The sequence below is a fragment of the Anopheles gambiae genome, chromosome X (assembly GCF_943734735.2).
Source record: "Anopheles gambiae chromosome X, idAnoGambNW_F1_1, whole genome shotgun sequence".
Lineage (NCBI taxonomy): Eukaryota > Metazoa > Arthropoda > Insecta > Diptera > Culicidae > Anopheles > Anopheles gambiae.
This window is the reverse complement of record NC_064600.1, coordinates 12,026,510-12,046,673: the sequence shown is the minus strand read 5'-3', so window position 1 is coordinate 12,046,673 and position 20,164 is coordinate 12,026,510. Positions and strand designations below refer to the sequence as shown.

The 20,164-nt window shown below is 47.5% G+C and overlaps 1 protein-coding gene across 9 annotated transcripts in view; it reads left to right on the top strand.

Moving 5' to 3' along the window:
• LOC1272454 (transcription factor Sp9) overlaps positions 1 to 20,164 on the top strand; it is an 87,780-nt gene that overhangs the window by 43,762 nt on the left and 23,854 nt on the right. The window contains exons 1-2 of one of the 9 annotated variants that reach the window (XM_061646690.1): positions 14,487 to 14,619; positions 15,998 to 16,788. The exons of 1 other annotated variant lie outside the window; for it this stretch is intronic. In XM_061646690.1, coding sequence (XP_061502674.1) covers positions 16,681 to 16,788 — 108 coding nt within the window. In that variant the 5' untranslated portion in view covers positions 14,487 to 14,619; positions 15,998 to 16,680. 7 more of the 9 variants (XM_061646658.1, XM_061646671.1, XM_061646681.1 and 4 more) reach the window with 7 other exon arrangements.

The window sequence follows — 20,164 nt, the reverse complement described above, 5'->3', positions numbered from 1 at the left end:
GTTTTCCTTGCACGGGTTGATTCTCAGCACAGAAGTGCTTCGTTTTCCGGTTAAAGCCGGCCAGTCCCGCCCGCCGCTGTTGTCCGGCAGTTTGGTCAGCGCAAGAAAAAATATATATATATGTATGGACACATAACGCATTAAGCCACGCACCGGGTCCGCGAGTCTTGCCCGGCCCGTCGCGGTCCGCACCGTGCGTAAGCGTACGTTCGAAGTTAAATTAGAAACGATATACACGGTAAAGTATTTACCTTTGGTGCTTCTTTTGCTGGTGCAATTATGCACCGGTTTTTGCAATGGGTCTCCCCCCCTCTTGCAACTCCCTGTCGCCCTACACCACCCCACGTACGTACATGCATTATCGATCTTTCGATGTTTTTCCCTAATCGAATCCGTGTGTGCGGCGGCGGCGGGGCTCGAAAGCCGTCCCGCAAGCAGAGCAGGCAAGGAAAAACGCATCTCGACAGTCATAAAATGGGCAACGAGCAAGCAGAAGAGATGAAGAAGTTATAGCAACGAAACAAAAAAAGGCAAAAAAAAATATCGCGCCCGTTTCCAATCTTTCTACGACCACCGCGAACCGCGTGAGTGGAGCCGTCTTATCAATTAATTAAAATCTTTCCCATTTGTTGTTGTTGTTGTTGTTGTTGATGCTCACTTGCTGTGTTGCTGCAGTAAATATGCACACATCCCTTACCTCCTTTCTTTCTTTCACCTCTCCCAGCGCCCCATCCGCACACGTTTTCGTTGGTCGATTGATTTTAGGTTTTGCACCTTGGAAGCTGGGCAGCGCGGTTGGAGCGCGGCACAGTTCGTCGCCTCGGTACGGTGCGTAATCGCTGATGGCCTTGCGCGTTGATGGCCGGATTCGTTCGGCTGCGATCAATCGCACCAGCCCGACTTGGTCGAGGCGCTTCCCGCTCAGTGCCGCGATTCTGAAGTGAAGGGATCACTCTCATTAGGAATGCTAATGGCTGGTAAATGTTTTGCTGTACAGGGACGCAGTCGCGCAGATATGATGCGGCGGGACTGATCGCTCATCCGCCTCGCATCCTGGCCGAAAGTGCTCCGGGTACGTGAGTGCGACTGCGCTATCTTTGGTTTATTATCTGTGGAATGTGTAAAGATCGGAGATACTAGACGATATGGCCGTGCGGGTGGTTGCAGGGAAGGTTTTTTTAAGGGCAAGATCGCCGATAAAGGATTCCTCGCACTGCGTAGGCTACGGTCTGAACTCCATGTCGATTGTTTTTATTCAATCAGGTTTGATTGTGTGCAAATTGTGGAAGACTCTTTAGCTGAGCTTCATTTGCTGCTTTCGATCTTTCTCGATTTGAGTTCAATTGCAAGCTCCTGAGGTACTGGAGCATGCGTTATGATCTTAGATCTTTTTGATCATCTCTGTTTCTTAAAGTTTTACTTATTCTGCTTTGCAGGATATTTGTTCTGACAAAATTGAGAGTCCCGAAAGCTTCATCCGAAGGTCTAACGAAAGAACATCCAATAAGTTCCAAATCTGCAAGCACGTAACAAGCTTTTTGGTGCGTTCGGTTCCAAAAAAACCCAAGATCTGAAAGTATAATTGAACATCTCTTGGCAGTTCTATAGCCTCTCAGTCTCCTCCATACATCTTCTGAGCAATTGTTGGACATGATTTGAGATCTGTTCAAAAATACTAGTTTATAAAGCGTCAGTAAAGATAGTATCTCAAATCCGATTCTTTCCAGTGAAAAGCTCCGGAAGCACAGCACCATTACCTAGAACGCAGTTCATTGGCATCAACGGTGTGCATGAAGAGAGCGTGTCCGGGCGCAAGCAGCACTATTGAATATTCACATTCCCTCACAGGCACTCTTAAATTACTCTCCCGCACGTCAAACGGTAGAAGTCTCGACAAGGTTTAACGCCGCTCCCCATTTCCTTTCCCTTTGTAGCATTCCATCCCCGGAGACGGACAATGCAAATAAGCGCCTCGCACCGGACCTCCCCCAGTTCCAGTATGGTCCTTGGTGTGCGCCAGAATGTGTCGATTTTAATTTCAACCCAAATCTTCCCGATTCGCCCAGCCGCCTTGGCCTGATTAGCTGCTGACGCGGTGAATTAAATTAAACCCCGCTCTTTCTGACTATCCCAGGGGACGGGTAAGAGGGGAGAGGGTTTGATGCTTCTTCGATAGTGTAATGACAGACAACAGGAGGGGGTAATAAACGAGGAAAGGAAGTATCGACGCTAATTGTTGCCTGTTTCGCTGTCTGCGCGCTTGTCTTCACCAATTATGGGGCATTAATGGGGGGGGGGGGGGGAGGGCTGGGTGGTTGGAGATGATGCGCCGTCAAATATGCAAAACATAAGTACACACACACTGACGCACGCACCTGTTTCGTCTGTTTGGGGGCCAGTTGCGTGCCCTCCACACTCTTGGCTCTCTTTTTCACGGTGCGCTCAAGTGGTGTGTGTTATCAACCGGGCGAGTGGAGTGCGTGCAAAACATGATCGGTACATATGCTCGAATTCGACCGTCCACGGCACGCACGGATACCCCCCCCCCCACCTCCCATACCCTTCCGGCCGATGCCTCCGGTGCTACGAGGTGTTGAGGATGGAATGATCGATTGCCTAAGTACGCCACCGCGCGCGCGCGCTCTCGGCGCAGATCGTTTGATGTGTGTGTGTGTGTGTGTGTGTGTGTGTGTGTGTGTGTGTGTGTGTGTGTGTGTGTGTGTGTTGCTGATGGGCTGGAGAGCTGGTCTAGAACACTGGCCAACCTAGCCCTGGAAAGTGCACGGGGAGGGAAGTGTGTGGGGGCTATTTTTCCCCAAAACATCGCTCCAAGCGCTATAGCGCCCTGCAGCACTACTAATGATATTTTAAATGATCGTCAAACGTTGTTTGGCCTCCGAGGGCCATGGCTCAGGCACCGAACTAGTCTATAAGAATTGCTGTTTGTTTGGAAAAGGCCCAGCGAACCGAGCGGGGCATCATTTTTCGTCGGAATGCGTCGCTGGAGCTCGTAGTGGTCTCCGGTTCCCACGGCCCGCCCGTCAAGGACATGAGTCATACACAGCCCTCCCCACACCACGTTCGCTACCCGGCTCCTCGATTTTGAAGGCATAAAATATGACCACTGGCCTGGGACGCACCTTCGGACCAATGCCCGCCCGTACACACCGACAAAAAGTTTTCCCGCCCGCCCGGGCTGGGCCGGCCCGAGAGCGCCAGAGCTTGCAATTGCTCGCCCTGACATAGACTTATAGCGTCTAAGTGGATTTAATAAATATGGGGGAATCGCATCGGTTAGCGATTCGCTGGGCAACAGCAACCCCCCATGGCATCGCATTCCCGTTCACCGTTCCCCGGGCCGGTGCGCCGTGTGCGAATGTGGTGTAATTTTCCTGTCAAATCGCCTGAATTTATGCGCACTGGAATGCACCGAGCGCGCGAGAGAGATATTTTGCTCTGTGCCTGTTTGTCGTCTGTCCGTTTGCTTTACCCTATACTCCCATCGCTTTAAGGGTGTGCACACACACACACACACATATACATATATACATACACAGAGAGAGCGCGAGTCCTTGCTTTGCCGTAGCGTTCCATATCCGATCGTCGACGACTTATTGAATTGTTCCGCGGTGAGCGTTCGCGGATGTCGTCGGATGGGCGACCACAGGCTAAGCACGCCGAGTATGCACGCGGGGCTGGGGATGAATCAGTGCGCTTCGCTTGCCTTGGCACTGCTGCAGTGAGCTGCATTCATTCGCCCCCGGAGGGGGATAACATCTGTTGATGTGATTAAAGCAGCCAACGCTAAAAGGCCCTACGTTTGGGGTAACAACTTGCGCATTATTCATGGTTATTTATTAGAATACACTGCTCGGACTTGCGCGCGGGCGCACAAGCATACATACACACACATACACAGAACACATAGTTTAAACAAACGTGGAATTAATAAAACTTTATTGCTAGGCCAGTGTATAATGTTGCACATAATGGGGTCGTTGTAAGTTTGTATGTGCGTGGAAAGCGAAAACACAGCATCAAGAATTCATCCAACCTTTAGGAACAACATATATGAAATGAGAAAAAAAAACTCGTTGGAAAAATGCCATAGCAGTATTTGACAACGGCTTTGAAAATTTCTGATACGAACTGCAATGAATTCAACGTAACCGTGGTATCCTTGATTTATATATCGATACAATATCATTCAGAGTAGCACAATTCAGATTCAGATTCAGATATCTAGAATTGCTGGAAATAACACACCTTGACATACAATTAGGCTCCAAGGCAGTAGCAAAAGATACTATAGCACATCTGCTAGTGGATAAGAGATGAGATTAATTCAAAGATTCTGAGTACACAAAATTAGCCTCGATAAAATCTTATGATATCGTTTACAACTCATCATTTCAGAAATTCTTTGCAAATGTCCAATAAATTTCAGAAATTTTAACTGGAATACATTTGCTCTTGGAATTAATATCAATTCAATGCCAAAATATGTATTCCTGAAAGCATGTTTTGACCTAAATATCTATTCCTGACCTCGACCTTCCAACAACTTCCAACATTTGACATACTGCTGTGGTAAACATCTCGTGAGCTCAAACTCCCAGGTCTATGATAGTGTTGCGAGAACATTTGTTGCCAAATCGTCTGATCAAACGAACTATCTTCCAACATCTGAAATACTGCTGAGGAAAACATCTCGTGAGCTCAAACTCCCAGGTCCAAGATATCCTGGTCGATGAGTCCCATAGGTCCAGGTGTATGATAGTGTTGCGAGAACATTTGTTGCCAAATCGTCTGATCAAACGAACTATCTTCCATCATCTGAAATACTGCTGAGGAAAACATCTCGTGAGCTCAAACTCCCTGGTCTATGATAACTTGGTCGATGAGTCCCTTAGGTTCAGGTCTATGATAGTGTTGCGAGAACACTCACTTTGCGGGAACAGTTGTGTTGCAAGAGAAACAAATCGATTGATTGGCTTCAGGAACTTTTCCGGCCACATTTGCACAGCACAACGGATACAAAATAATGTTGACTAAATTTTAAAATATTGTTTTTAGCAAACACCAGCACAATTTCAATTTAACAAAATATAGATTTTTTTTACAAATGTTTCCGCAACATGTTCATAGACCCGGTCCTTGATCGTGCGCAATTTGCTCTCCCCCAGTCGTTCAGCATCTGCATCCCAGTGCGAATTAAATTGATTCGCGCGTGTAAGTGTGTTGCTCCGGCGGCCCTCGGATGCGCTCCGAGCGTCACGATGCCGGCTACCGTCCGCTGTCAATCGCGACCCCCAAAGTGTGTCATAACGTCACGAGATGGAGCAGCGGAGTGACGCTAATCATGGAGAAATTTACAATCGATACGAAATGTGTGAAACACGTACGAGGACCTCCCCAAACGAAGGGCGCATACACACACACGTAGACAGTCGCGTTTGCCCAAGATAGGCCAAGGCGCTGGGGCCGAAAGTTCTTGCGTTCGTTTCTGTTTTCTTCGGTCCTCCGTTTCCGCCCCAAAACCGCCGCGCACGTTGTGCGCTAAGGTGTGCAAGTTTGCATCAAATTATTCAAATGTGCTCGTGTGTTCGCATTTACATAATTATGGTCCATTTGAATAAATAAAAGATTCCGCTGGAGGAATGGAACGCGCAAAATCCGCACCGGCCGTGTGGGAGGCGGCGGTTGGAAAAATGGTGCCTGGTGGTAGTTTCATTGAAGCGACTCTGTTGGGAAAGGTTTTCCGTTGCTGGTTTTTTTTTTGTTTCGGGTAAACAAATCTCAGCAAAGGAAGGGAAGAAGAAAACATGGCATCAAATTTGACCGGACTGGAATGTGCCAGCCCGGCGGAACGGAAAGCGAAAAAGATGAAAGGCAGGTGTATGTGTGTGTGTGTGTGTGTGTGTGTATGTGCGCGTAAGGGGGGCACGATGAAACACGATCCTTAAAGCACCAGGATGGCAAATTACCCGGTCCCCAAATTAATCGATCAAACGATCGGCACATCAAACGCTAATTGAAGCGTCATCGCTTGCCAGCTGTCAAAGCGATAAGTGTTATCGTGTTTATAGGCACGGATCGGCCGCTAAGCGACATTGGGCCGATGTTTTTTTTTGCGCTTTCGAAAGTGGTGCTCGTTGCTTGCCCGTTTTTTCATTGTTTTTCCCCATTCGCTCCGCGATGTTTTGCTAGACGACGATAATTGTACAGTCCGTGTGGAGAGGAAGGGGGGAGGGGGAGTGCTGCCTAACGAATGGGAACTGGAAACTGTGTGTGTGTGTGTGTGGTTTTCCAGTTGCTTTTGTTACATTTTCGTGGAAATGAAAGGAACAGCAAAATAAATTTAGTTATAAAATAGCGCAGCAACGCAGTGCGGCGCGCGGGTGGCAGTCACAAGAGCGGTGCTAGTGTTGGTTCAGTTGTTTTTCCGTTTTTCCAGTTATTCACGCGCACCACCGCCTCCCATTCACCGTAGCTAGCATTGGTATTGAAGCTGTTCCCGTGGAGGTCACTTTTTGTCCAGCTCCAGATTACAACTTCCACTTACAATTTCCTTTCGCTCGCGCACCAGCTCGACCAGCTGGGGGAGGGGTGGTGCGGGGGGGGGAGGGGGGTAGTAAGTTCAGGCTTGGTTGCACGGGATTGGAGCCGACGATCGGTGTACCTTCACGTTTTCCAAAGCCACCCCAACCACCACCACACCGCGGTGCTTCCCTTTTTCCGCTCCGGCAATGATTTAATTGAAGGACGATACGGAATGAAGTTACAAACACAAAACGAGAAATGGAATACCAAAAACTCGAATGAATTATTCAATCATGTACAATTATAAACAATTTGCTGCCCCGCTTTTTTCCCAGCCGCAGCTTTCCCTGCTCCCACCCGTACCTTCCCCCGGCCAAACCACCCACCCCCTTTCCTGGCTGTAGCCTCTCTGCGCTCGGCCATTGATTTCGAGGCATTTCATTGTTTTTATTATGATTTCGTCCATTGCCATCCCTCGCCCCGGGCCCCGGGCTGTGTGTGTGTGTGTGTGAACGTTTGTGTGCATTGCCGCAATTTGTTTGCCTTTCACGTGCCTTTTGATTGTCTTCTGGTGCAGGATGCACCCGATTTGTGTACGCGGGCGTGTGTGTGTGTGTATGTGTGTGTGTGTGTGTGTTGCTCTGACGCTCGGTGAAGAAGAATAATTTAATGTCAATTTTCGTGACAAACAGAGAGCGTCCAATGCTTGGTTCAGCAAAACAGCCATTCATTGTATTTATAGTGGTATTGTGTAATATCATTTTAAAAAAATGTTAAACCTTGGAATAATATATTTTACTAAGACATTTTACCTGGCAGGAGGCATGCCTGTACGGTGAAATGGGTCCATAACACTCCAAGGTACGTGTATTACGCACGAAACATGTCCAGTACGTGTGTTGTTAACTAGAAGTTTATTGTGATCCGGTTCGAAGGACCATAAATGCCACGTGGTTAAACTATCATAAGTCTTCAAAATTTATATAATATTTGTGATCCATTTCTGCTGGGAACGCCATGCTGTCATGTCTGTCATTTCCATTCCATCTAACCCTGTTTCCCAGTGTAGCATTTTCCACTGCGAAAACTCACCGCAGCTTTCCGCCGATTGCTCGCCTGTCGTTCACTTTGCCATCTTGTGATGCCGCAAAAATGTAATACAATGCCCACAGACCTGAGCGATCGTGTAGATGCACGCACATACACTCACACACACACACACACACACACACACACACACACACACAAACATCCACACACCCACACCCCAGGTTTGCTCCCATTGCTGTTCCACTATTTATCCACAACTGACAAGGAATTTTTATTTTTCCCATCATTACGGCACCGTTTTCATTATTTAGCACACACACACACACATGCACATTCAACGATTAGTGCAAACTGTGACAGGTTGATTCTGGCCATGCTATCAAACCGGTTGTGGGAGGAAGAGCAAGCGCTACAGGACGGAGAAGCGGAGGAAGAAGAAGAAGAAAAACGCAAAGGGGAAAACGTGCTGAGATTTTAAACATTTGTTACCTCGGTACAGAGAGATCGCCGAGCTATCGCCGGCCCAGCTAGCGCCACCGAAAGGGAGTAACTGGTAACGTGTCATTTAACTCAATTGTAACTTCATTTTCTTCCACCGCTCGCCAGCGCACGCACACCGCCGAACCGGGCATGTTGTTCACAGAACGCGGGGCTTTGGGGCAAGGGGAGGCGAATTTTCCATTTTCCTCACCGGAACGGTTCGTTCCGCAGTTCGGGCCAGGTTCAAATCGATTCACACCGTTCATTATCATTTTATGGCTCTATTGTGATATTCACCAGCTTGTGCCCCCCCCCCCCCCGCCCCAACCCACTCGTCTGCTTAGTGTGGGTGAGGAAACGGGAATGACTTAAATTTTAGATTATTCCGCTTTTACAACGTAAAAAGCAGGAAGGCAGGAACCGGCGGTTCCGGCGGTGAAATATTAAAACAAAAGTCAGGTCTGCTTTTTTGAAGTTGGAGGGGTTGGGAGTTTGAAACAAAAAAAATGAAGCCAACAAACGCTACCGTAACCGCTCGTCGAAGAGAAATTGTCGAACGGGTTATGGGTTATGGTCCTTGGCGGTTCGATGACAGGAAGGCGATGGTAAATCCTCGCACTCGGGGTAAGTATACGTCTCTATACGGTGCTTGTCATCGGTTTTCGACCGGTGGGTATCATTATTATTAACAATAATTGCCTTTTTTTTGGGACAGTTTTCTCCATCCAGCCTGCAGGACATTATAAAGCGGTTATATAGTCGTGTTTTGTTCTCTCGATTCTCCCACCCAGTTAATTGAAATTTTGTTCCATATTTATTTGGAAGGATTTATTGACTTTGTGTCGTAGAGGACCCAACCAAAAGAACACATACCAAATGTACTATATTAAACTACCTATTAGTTGTGCTCATTAGAGGTGCCTTGCCGGAAGTAGATTGTTCGCAGCTGAAGGGAGCATGGGGATTTCTCCGCAGTCCGTAAATATTTAAATTTCAATCACCGGCTTTTGGTGGCGGCCTCCGTAAAGCCCCACAAACTGCCGGCAGTTTGGAGCGGGAAATTAAAATTTAATCTAATTCGATGTCTTTCTTTATCGAGACACATTTATCCTTTCATTAACGTTCAATTACTGGAGCTGACGTTGCACTGGTGCGGTAGTAAGGTTTTTTTTGCTACGATAAAACGATTTGGCGTTTGTTTCAATTCTTTGAAGACAAATGGATTTAAAATAAAATAGATTTTTTGTTGCGTTTATTGTGTTGCATAATGGTGTTTGAAATACATTCCGAAAAGCAATAGCATTTACCTAAAAAGCAACCATTTGCTTTGTTGATTTGTTAACTTAATGTTATTGTCACTTACTTTTGGCTCTAAGACATCAATTTTTGATCATATTTTGACTCTAACGCACCTATTTTTGTCTGTAAGTCGCCAGTTTTTGACTCTTGCAGGAATCATGCTAATATTTAAAGGTATTTTAGAATATTTTTGTCAATTGCAATTTTAAATCACATAAACAATACAAAAACCGAATAAATTGATTATTTTTTTTGAGAAAAAAAATAAATTTTATAATTTTTAAAGCCATCGTGTACACTTGAAAATCACATACTAATCTTTTCGCTTCATTTGAAGTTCCAAAATTGGCATCATAATTGTGTTATTTTAAATTCGCGCAATGAAGGTTTTCACTTCTTAACTTAGTTTAAATAATTTCAGGGCACACAGTTTCAGTAATTGCGCTATATTTGCTAAATATTCACTGTCAAAAAGTGAGGCCTTAGAGACAAAAATAGACGCGACCCGTTGAAAAATTGATGCCTTCGAGGCAAACAGTGTGACACGCTGTCAAACATTGGGGCATTCGAGACAAACATAGGTGAGTGGGTGTCAAAATTTAGCGGCAATGGCTGTATAGCTTATAAGGCATAAAATATTCGATCCACACGGACATATTACGACGACAGAAACGACGCGTTCTGCTGTTTGCGTCACTGTTAAAGGATAACGAAATGCACACACACACACACTCTACCGAGCGCAGTTCAGACAAAGCGACACAAAGCGAAAGGAGAAAGCATTTCCTATGGACAACGACCGGATTATATTCAGCTGTGTGTGTGTGTGTGTGTGTGTGTGTGTGTGTGTAATAAAATAGAACTGAAACGACAATATTATTAAAAAAAATCGACCCCACTTTAAATAGCTGGAGAAGGAAGGGAAAAAAACACACACACACACGAAATGCATAACATAAAACGGGAAGCTGTACGCCCCCTTCCGGTTTGTGGCACCCGGTACTACCCTCGTATTGCATCCTTTTCCCCGTCCCGCAGTGTACACGCACGCACAAAAGACGCACCGGAAACGCACTCACTTTCCTCCCGATCGCTCGATCATTGGTTGCATTTGAATAGAAATGCAATAAAAAAAAGAAAAGAAGCACATCAAACACACACACACATTTGCTGTGTCGGTGATGTGCAGCGATGCGCTGCCTCTGCGAATGTAAAGGATTCCTATTTGACGCACTTAGTTTAGAGTAGTGTACATTATTATTAAGCGCAGGATAAGAAAGAAAGCATAAAAACCGCATGGCGTCACTGTCGGTAAATGTGGAACGGTTTCATTTCAGTTGATTAAGCTCGGTATCATTTTGTGTACTCAGCACACACACACAAAAAAAAAACCCCATTTTATCTGTGAGTGTAATGGCTGGAAAAATTATAGCTTTTAAATTGTAACCAAATTGCACCACAACAGTGACGCAGTTTCACTTTGCCATCGCTTACATTAGACCGTGTCCTTAGACCGTGCAGTAAATAAGTGGACCGAAGAGCTCAAACTTCCCATTGAAGGGTTTGAATAGGCGCTCGTCAAGGCTCGTCCCATTATTCCCTACCGTAAATTGGCGCGTCCTGTGCCGTCCGCTGCCCGTCTCCGACTGCTCACTGCTTCACTGCTTTATTGGAACATTCAAACGGAAAGCCGAAAAAAAAAACGACGAGCTTCTGCAAACCTATATTGGCACTCATTGACACTGTGTCTAAATATTTACAATTGCCCGCTCTTTGATGTTGGATGGCACACTTCGGTCACAAGCACGATGTGCTGTGTGGGTGGTGTTTTTTTTTTGAGCAGCCTGTGCGTGTGCGTGTGTGCGGGGGTGAGTGTGAAAAGTATACACCCTTATTGTTTTGTTCCTGCCACAGCCGTGTCCGCGCCACCCATTACCGGTCCGCCTGCTGTACGGTCCCTGCGAACGGGTGAACCCTTTTTTCGCATCCTCTTTCACGAACCTACAGATACGACGCAAACCGCACTAGATGTGCGTAAGGGATGCGGAACGTGGTGCCAAACGGAAACAGGTGCCAAACGGTGGAACGTATTGCTGTGCAGCCAGCCAGTGCCAGTGGAGTGCGAAACGTGCGTTTGTTCCGCATCTTTTCCCCCGTTGATCAAACTTTTCCAATAAATGTCACTCGGCTTAAATGGCAGTGGAGAGGGGAGGGTAGGTTTGTTGCCATTTTAAAGAAGATAAGATTTTAAAATTGAGTTCAACAGTGTGCTCTTTTTGTGCTGTTGCTGTTGATCGCAAATCAGTTGTGAGTTGTGCTTTGAATTGTCGAGAGCACAGAATACAATGGGGCAGGCAGTTGAAATCAATCCTGTTCTTATCTTTACAGTTTTGGAGTATAGAGTATCGAAATAAAGTGAAGTTGTTCTAGCATTGGTATTACGATGGTTGCTAGGTTTGGCTTAGAAGTTAGTGTAATACCTACAACTAGTTAGTTTGATTACGGATACGGTCGCCATGTACTAACTTTGAACACGCGCTGTTCAGGGTGGCCATCGAATCAAACATCGTTAAGGCGAAATAGGCAGAACTGCGGTGGATACTGCTGCGAAGCGGACCTATCGACACTTGATCGTTCAGGCGATCATAGAAACCCTTAAGAGGTTTCCCTTACTGGAGTTTAGAGGCCTTACCTTGTGTAAGGGGGCATAACTAAACTCTTTGAATGAGAAGTCGATAGATGGGCATAGGAAGGGGCATAGTCCTATCCTGACAGTCCGAGCGAATCTAACTTGCCATGGTCGGAGTTGTTTGTTTGTTTTATTTTTTTGTACCCAAAATGGATGTTATGGATTTAGTACATTTGATTTTGGGTTGTGTTTTTGTTCGTATTGAAAGTTATTGTTTTCACATAGTTTGTCATCTTTTGTTCACAAGAACGTTGGTTCTTGTCGCTTTGAAGCTGTTGTGGGTTATAATGTTAACAAGAGCTGCTCCTGTTTTGCGTTGCGATGTCTACACTGTTCCAGTTGTTTAGTGTTTCTCTATATTTCCATATGCTGCGCTTGTGGCTAACGTAACTACTCTGGAATTTCTTGTTTTATAGTTTTAAATCAAAGCTTTTTTTGAGTGTAGTTTAACTGATATGTATGAAAATTTACTATTTTAAAGTTACACTACAAATCAAAATGACCTACCTTATTGAAATACCTTATTTAAAAACGTTATGCCCATATAGTATGCTTTTATATTGTTGACATAGTATAATATTTTTGATGGTTTGAACTGAAGATTAAATTTTAAATTAAAACATAAATTTTTAAACAACCTAATGGATCAAACACACCAGAGCCACCGATTGGACACTTTCAAGAGTAGGCCGCTTTCATTCTTTACCTTGTTCGATTCATGCTTCACAAATCGCGAATAGAAATGACAGTGTCCAATTGAGGGTTTTCGTCGCTCGATAACGCTTTTCCGATGCCGGATTGGCTAGATAAACCCTGCAAGTTGCTAAGCGTTCACAATGCACCATACGTTGCTATAAGTCTCAATTGTTTTTTGTGTGAATGATGCGACCTAAATTCTTCCTCAGTCGTGATATTGTGATCTGATGTGATCTGATTTGCTGAGTGTGTTCTATTGAAGGACATTGACTATGACCCTTACCACTTAATGGTTTGTATTGAAGCCTAGCCTCGCCTTTGCAAGTGCGTAAGACTGTAAAATCCTAGCTTTAAAGTTATGTGCCGTCAAAATGAAGGAAAATATTTCGAAACGAATATTGAATTCGACAAAGTGTAGACTTTGTCAATAGAGGGTCGTTGTATGGCACTTGTATTCACGCTGAAGTTTACGTGGATTTCGGGACTCTATGTTTTCTTCATAATTGAGAATACTTTTTTGATCTTTTTGATCCTGTGAGATATTCCGGTTTTGATCTATAAAGCAAATAACATGCTACTCAACAATATCCAATAGTTCATGTCAAACAAACAAATACAAATTTTGAAATATATGTGAATTCTTCAATATCCTTTTAGATATTAAACTCTTTTCGGAAAATCAAACACTGTTGCAACAACTGTTGCAATAATAAAGCTTATGGATTTCGATTGCCCATTCCTGTAACATAATTTCGAACCACTAGTTTCACATTTCAGCACACGGTACGGTGAGGTCCTTCCCTTGTTAAGCAGTCGATAAATGCAGCATTTGCCCCCGATGGCGAAAAACGGCTTCAACGGCTGCAAGGATTTCATCTCGCCGCTGTTCCTTTGATTAAATTGGTTTTCGCTCCTTGTTCCTTTAATGCCGCGCGGCACGCCGCAGAAAGCAGCAGGACGCACACCGCATGTGGCGGCAGCGTCGTTCCCTCGGATTCCGGTAGCCCAACGGTTCCGAGCTGCGTGCCCCGTGTATAATGATTATATTTGTAGAAATTAGTCAATAGACAATAAGGCAGGCCGGAGATGCCCTTTCTCTTGGGAGTTGTTTTGTTTTGCTCTGTTTTTTTTCTTCTTCTTTTTACTGCCGTTGCAAAAGCAAAATCTGCCCTGTGCTTCATTTTCCATTCACACACACACACACACATAAGCACACACGCATGCACAAGCGCCGCCATCGTTTTCCAATTGGCGCAGTCGGCCGGCAGAAAAGTGGGCGTACCCGTGCGTTCCGGGAAACCCTCCGGCCAGCACAGGCCCGAAGGGAAAGAGGGCGTTACCGAGCCGTGGTACGCGCGTGCTGTGCCGTGCTGTTCTCCTTCCCGAGCATGCAAAGCCCGGCGTTTTCCCTTGCAGCGCGGGAGACGCTAGAGCGAGATCGGAAGCGGTCGGGTGCGGTGGCGTAGCGTTCGTACTCGCTCGCACCGCTCGCACGAACCGCGCAACGGTGCCATCCAAGGAGCGCCATCAAAAGCATCGTTCGGGCGCTGTTTCTCTCTCCATCTCTTTCTCTCTCTCCCTTTCTCGAACGCTCGGGACACCGTTTCGCCGCGCGGTCGCTCTCGACTGCGGCGAATGGCGTCGTCCCTTTTCAGCGCCGCTTTTGTTTCTGCCTTGCACAGCCTGCACGCGCGCGCCTGTGTGTGCGTTAAGGGGTTCCGTGCCGGGCGCTGGGTTTGCCGTGCTCGGGCTGGCAGTGCTCCAGTTTGACGACTGCCGGCGATTCTCGGAGACGCACAGCGTGTCTCTCAGCGGCGCACACAAGATCTCGCACCAGTTTGAAGGGCTGCAGCCTTGCAAAAGTAACAGCGTCACTTGCCAGGGTTAGTAGGCACTCCGCAACGGTTGCCGTGGTCCCCTCCGCTAGCAAACGTGCCTGCTTAGAAGCGAATCCCTTTTCGGCTTCGTTGTTTGATGTAGTTGCGCGCGTGTGTGTGTGTCTGTTTGTGTATACGAGTGTTTTATTGGTATGTGTGTGTGTGTGTGTGTGATACAAAGGAAAGAGTTGTGATAGGACAGCGCCCAGGACAGTAGCAATAGTAGTAGTAGTAGTAGCCAGCAGTAGTAGTTGTAGTAGTAATAGTAGTATTTTTTGAAGCGACTAGGTACCCGCACCCGTGCATCGCGTGACGTTCGTGTGCGTGACTCTCTCCGCTTTAACCCCTCCCCTCTGCAACCCTTGTCAAAACATGCGATGGGTAAACCCCTTCCCCCACTCGCCCACCCCCCCCCCTGCCATCCCCTCTCCTCTGCCCCGTGGAGCCATCGCCTATTGCTGTGCGGGAGTGGGACCCACTATACAATTCATCAATCGGAACAAGTTTGCTTCCCTTGCGCGCGCGCGCGCACGCTCGCCCTCGCTCGTGTGTGTGTGTGTGTGTGTGTGCTCCACAACAACAGCAACAAAAAAAAACAACACAACACAGCCCCCCATGCTGGCCCTCGCTGAGGGCTGTGCTGGTGCGCGAGTGTGTTCCCGAGGCCCTAACCGCACACACAACGCTCGCGCGCGCTCTACTGGCTCTACGGTGGTTTTTTGCGCTCGGCACTTTGCTCTGCACCGTACACCCGTGCTGCTGCTGCGGCGGCTGCTTTCTGGACAAACGGACAGGTTTACTGTGGTTAGATCTCTTCTGTGGTAACGCCGTGTCCACTCGAGGGGTCTTTATTTTGCCGATTTTTACCAGCTTTGCGGAAAGGGTTTACGTTTTTTTTTGTGGCTTCCACCACGAAATCTGCATTGTGTGCTGGGTGCGTCTCTGTGTGTGTGTGTGTTTGTGTGTAGATTAAGTTTCCTTTTGTGTGTGAAAATGTAACTCCCTATTGCTGCTCGGAACACTTGCAACCCCAGCTATCAGTTAGAGCGCTTCGCGGTGCTAGGTAGCTTGATTTCCGCTTCCAAGTGCGAACCTCGTGTGATCCTGTGCTGTGCTTGGATGTGTAAATCAGACACATACACACATACTCAATCAAAACGGACAAATACAGACCAGCCAAAAAAGACATTCGCGCTTGAGCGGACGGCTCGCCTCAAACTCGCATTCTACAATCAACCCCGCAAGGAGCTGCATCCTTGGCCCGGCCGTTTTTCTTCGTGTTTAAGATGAGCCCAGCCGTAGGAGGCCGTAGCGGGGTTGCGTGTCCCAGCCATCCTAATATCCGTTGATTCCCATTTTTCAGATCCATTCCCAACAAGGCGTTGACACTGTTCGCGGTACGATTTTGTTGTTTTCTGCCCGCAGTACACGTGAATTTTCTGCAAGTGTTTGGATGTGTTCCCAATACAAGTTTGGATGTGAATACAGCAAGTGCTTGTGTGTGTGCATATTTTTTGTTTCGTGTTTGTGTGTGTGTGTGTACGTTCGAGATGACAAAATGACACTTGCAGTGCGATAAGCCCGGCGCGCAACGAAACAATCTAACAGCAGCCAGATCAGTGACAGCAAAACAATTAGCACACACCAACACTCATTCTAGAAGCGAGAGTGTTTAGAGTGTTTTAGTGTGTATGTGTGTGTGTGTGTGTTTTTCACTTCGAAGGATCTTCTAACTGCTAGCGAAGGAGCCGGAAAGCTGCACTTCTACAATCAAACGCAGAAGGTGTTTCAGCGCGCTACGATCAAACAGCCAGCTTTTCGAAAGGGGGCTTTTTACGCCACCTTCGGGGTAAAGGCGAAAGGTGCGCGAGAGGTCCCAGGCCGCAGCGCAGGTGGTCCCCACCCGAGGCTCCCGGTGCACCACGGCACCCGCCACCCGGGCAGGCGAGCGAGCGAGGTAGAGATTCATCTTCGAACCGCCCGTCAGGTGCTGCCGCCATCACCACGGACCATCCGAGGGGAGCCGGTTTCGATCCCGTGTTCAGCATGTTGACCGACATGAGCCCATCGGCCGGGGCACAGTTCTACAGCACCCAGATACCGGCGATGGGCATGAACATCACCAACATTGCCACCCACATGCAGAAACCATCGGTAAGTGTACACCCGGCGAACCGTTCCCAGGCGGCCCAGCTTGGCCCTATTTGTGTTTCTCTGTGTGTGTTAGTGTGTGTGTGCTCGATTTGTTGCGGTACGCCACGATGGGGTGTTAAAAAATTAATTAGGAAACCCGGTAACTGCATTTCTATCGGAGCATTCAGGGGATGATCTGTAACGCCACGGATCCATTTCCACTGCTTTCCAAAGGTTCCGCCAACCGTCACCGTCTGCGCCTACCTCTCCGCGTGTTCTGTACCCAACAACCCTTGCCCCATTAAACTGCTCGCTAGGCGCTAACGACTTCCTGGCGTTACCGTCGTCAGCTCAGCTCGGGCAGGCTCGTTATCGCTCGACACCATCGCACCGCGCGTCTTTCACTCTGTCGACAACTTCCCTAATACGATAGGCAAGCGTCGATAGGCGTCCACCTTGCGACACACACTGGGTCCTTCATGTTTTTTATATTTTGGTTCGTTGCCACCTAGGCCTCGATCGTGTGCTAGCGCTCACGGCTTTATCGCGATGTGTTTGATGTTTAAAAATATATCAAACCATCATTAGCGCGAGCCCGGCCGTTGATCAGCTTGCTGATCGGAAGCGTGGATAACGCTCATCAGCTCGAAAAAAAGACACCTCCGACGCGTTTATAGCGTCACACCCGAACCACACGGCGATGCGCCCTTCCTGAAGACAGAGCACTAGGGCGGAATGTACGTACACGAAGGAAATAGGTAAATAAAATTAGTCACATTAGGCCGGATCGGTCCGTTGACACTATCGCCGCGGCACGATCGTGTGAGGCTGTGTAAATGAGGTTGTAAATGATAACGAGCCCGATCCGACCGGTGATCCAATTTTATGACCCTACCACGCGGGTGCGGCTTCTTGGATGTCCGCTGCCTTTGTTGCATGAATGAGGGATAGTTTTCTTTTCTTTTCTTTGTGTGTGTGTGTGTGTGTGTGTGTGTACGATGACAGTGTTCACATGACGATGTGTCCCGGCTGCAATTAATGCCATCCAATTGGGATGCGAGATTACAGTTTGGAAGCTCAAGCTACATTGTGCCAGCCGCACAATAAGCCGAACACAGGCGAACAAGGCAGCACGGTTCGGACGGTATTCGCTTCACTATTGTTGGGCGCAAAAATAACAGCATTTAGAACCATTTGCCCCGTTGCGCCGTACCATTTCAAACCTACTCTGCTGCCTGCCTTTGTCTACGTTGAGCTCTCTTAGCAAGCGATAATTGCAATAATTGCAACGCGCAAAGGCGCAAAACCAGCAACAACACGCAAAACAACAACAAAAAAAAGTTTAGATGAATTGTCATCATGTTCACACAATTACTTGCCAGTTTTAGGTTCTTGATCTACATTCCCGTCCGCTTTCCACCTCAACAGGGCGCGTTAAAAGCGGGCCCCTTCCTAGCGGCTTACCGTTGATCCTCCGAAAATCCTCTTGACCTCCGGCCGGTTTTCGCTCCGGTACTCGGGAGGGCTGCGGTGTTTTTGTTTTGTCCTTCCACTTGTAGCGCATCGGATCTCATAGGCACGGCCAAAAAAAAAAAAGGCCCATTTGTGGCCCCCTACCTTTCCCTGCACACAGCATCGACGGGCGACCGTTTCACAGGAGATTGACGGCGGATTAGCTGAATGTTTTTCTTCCTGCTCGACTTTCTACGTGCCGCTGCTTATTGCCGTGCGTAAAATATAGGCAGTGTGTTTCGAGTGCACACCGTCGAAACGGTACCGATCACCCGCTGACCTTTCGCGCAGCAGGACACACGCAGGAACCGTGCACTGCTGGCTTACAGTTTGCAGTCAGGCCGCTGTGACAGTGTAGAGCTCCTGGCAGCCCCGGGCAAGAAAGAAGCACCAGCGCACAGGGGGGTGGGTTCCCTCCGAACCGTACCGAATTTTGGCCGGACTTAATCTATTTAGCTTGGCTTTATGCTGCAGCGCAGTGTTTGGAAATGAAGTCAAGCTACGGGGATTTGTGGAGATATGGGGAGAACCAAGAGAAGGGAAAGGGCATGAGCTGGCAAAATAGCAACAACGAGACCCTTCGGGTTTTTTGGGGTGCGGTTTATTTAGAGCAAAATGGTACACGCCGTAGCAAATGCTAGGAAAGGCGAAGGGAAAAAGCGGGCCTAAAATCTGAAGTGGAATCTTTTTTGTCGTATCTTTTTTTTACGTGAATAGAAGTGTGTGAAAAGGTGTGCTTTTGAAAACATGCATTTAAAATAGTTTGTTTGTGGTGGCAGGCTTTCGGTGCGACGAATGTGTACACGTTTAAACGCGCGCCTTTGCATCCTGATAGAGTTGTGTAATCGGTAAGTGGAACGTACAGGCACGTCGCGCGTCACGGATCTATTCTCAAAACACTCAAAGAGCATTTGCTAAAAAAGCCCTTTTTCCTGCACACTTTACAAGACGTGTAAATATCAATCCTGTTAAATGGCACCACAATTTTGTTTATGTTAACACCACACACACACACACACCCCTAAATGTTATAACGATATTGCTGACACATCTCGGTAACTGAACTGTGACGAACGACTTGAAACGCTAAGCAGCCGCACCGCGCCCCGCCAACACTAAATCAAAAGCAACATTTTGGCTACGTTTCATTTGCGTCTTCATTCTCGCCCCACGCGAAAGGAACGCTTCGCCGCTGGAATCATCAGTCACCCCCAACAGTCTGTTTGTCTGCCGTGCCGCCGCGTGACGATCTTTGCTGGAAAGTGTAAAGGTTACTTCCCGCGAAAAGAAAAGCCCGCGCGCCAGCAAGACAAATTGTTCGCCCCGAATAAAGAACACTGCCAAACCGCGGCATGCTGGAATGTTTCTATAATAGCTGGGGTACGGAACACACACACACACACACACACACACACACACACACACACACACACACACACACACACACACGGGGGGAATTTATTCAATCTGCGCGAGCTGTTTGGTTCACATTTTTCCCTCCCGGCGGGCCATGCTAAATGTCGCTAAAAATATGCCTCACGCTGTGCCCGTAGTGTGTGTGTGTGTGCTCCCCCCTGGCCAGATCCCTTCGCTCATCCAGTTCATCCTAGACGCATTGGCAGAACGCATGGCGTATCGGTTGGTGAGCCGTACAAACCAAATAATCAAACAATGCTGTGCAACCGAGCACGCGGTTCTGGATTTAAAAAAAAAAAAGGTTTATTCTCGCACGACCCGTCGGTATTTGCTGGGCGACTGGATTTAGGAGACGCGGATGTTCGCCTGCTATTGGGCCGGGCCAGCCAGGGGTGTGTGCTGGCTTTGCGTTCTTGCTCTTTTGCTTCGCCAGCACCGTGTTTTCGGGTTTGCATTTCTTCAACCAGGT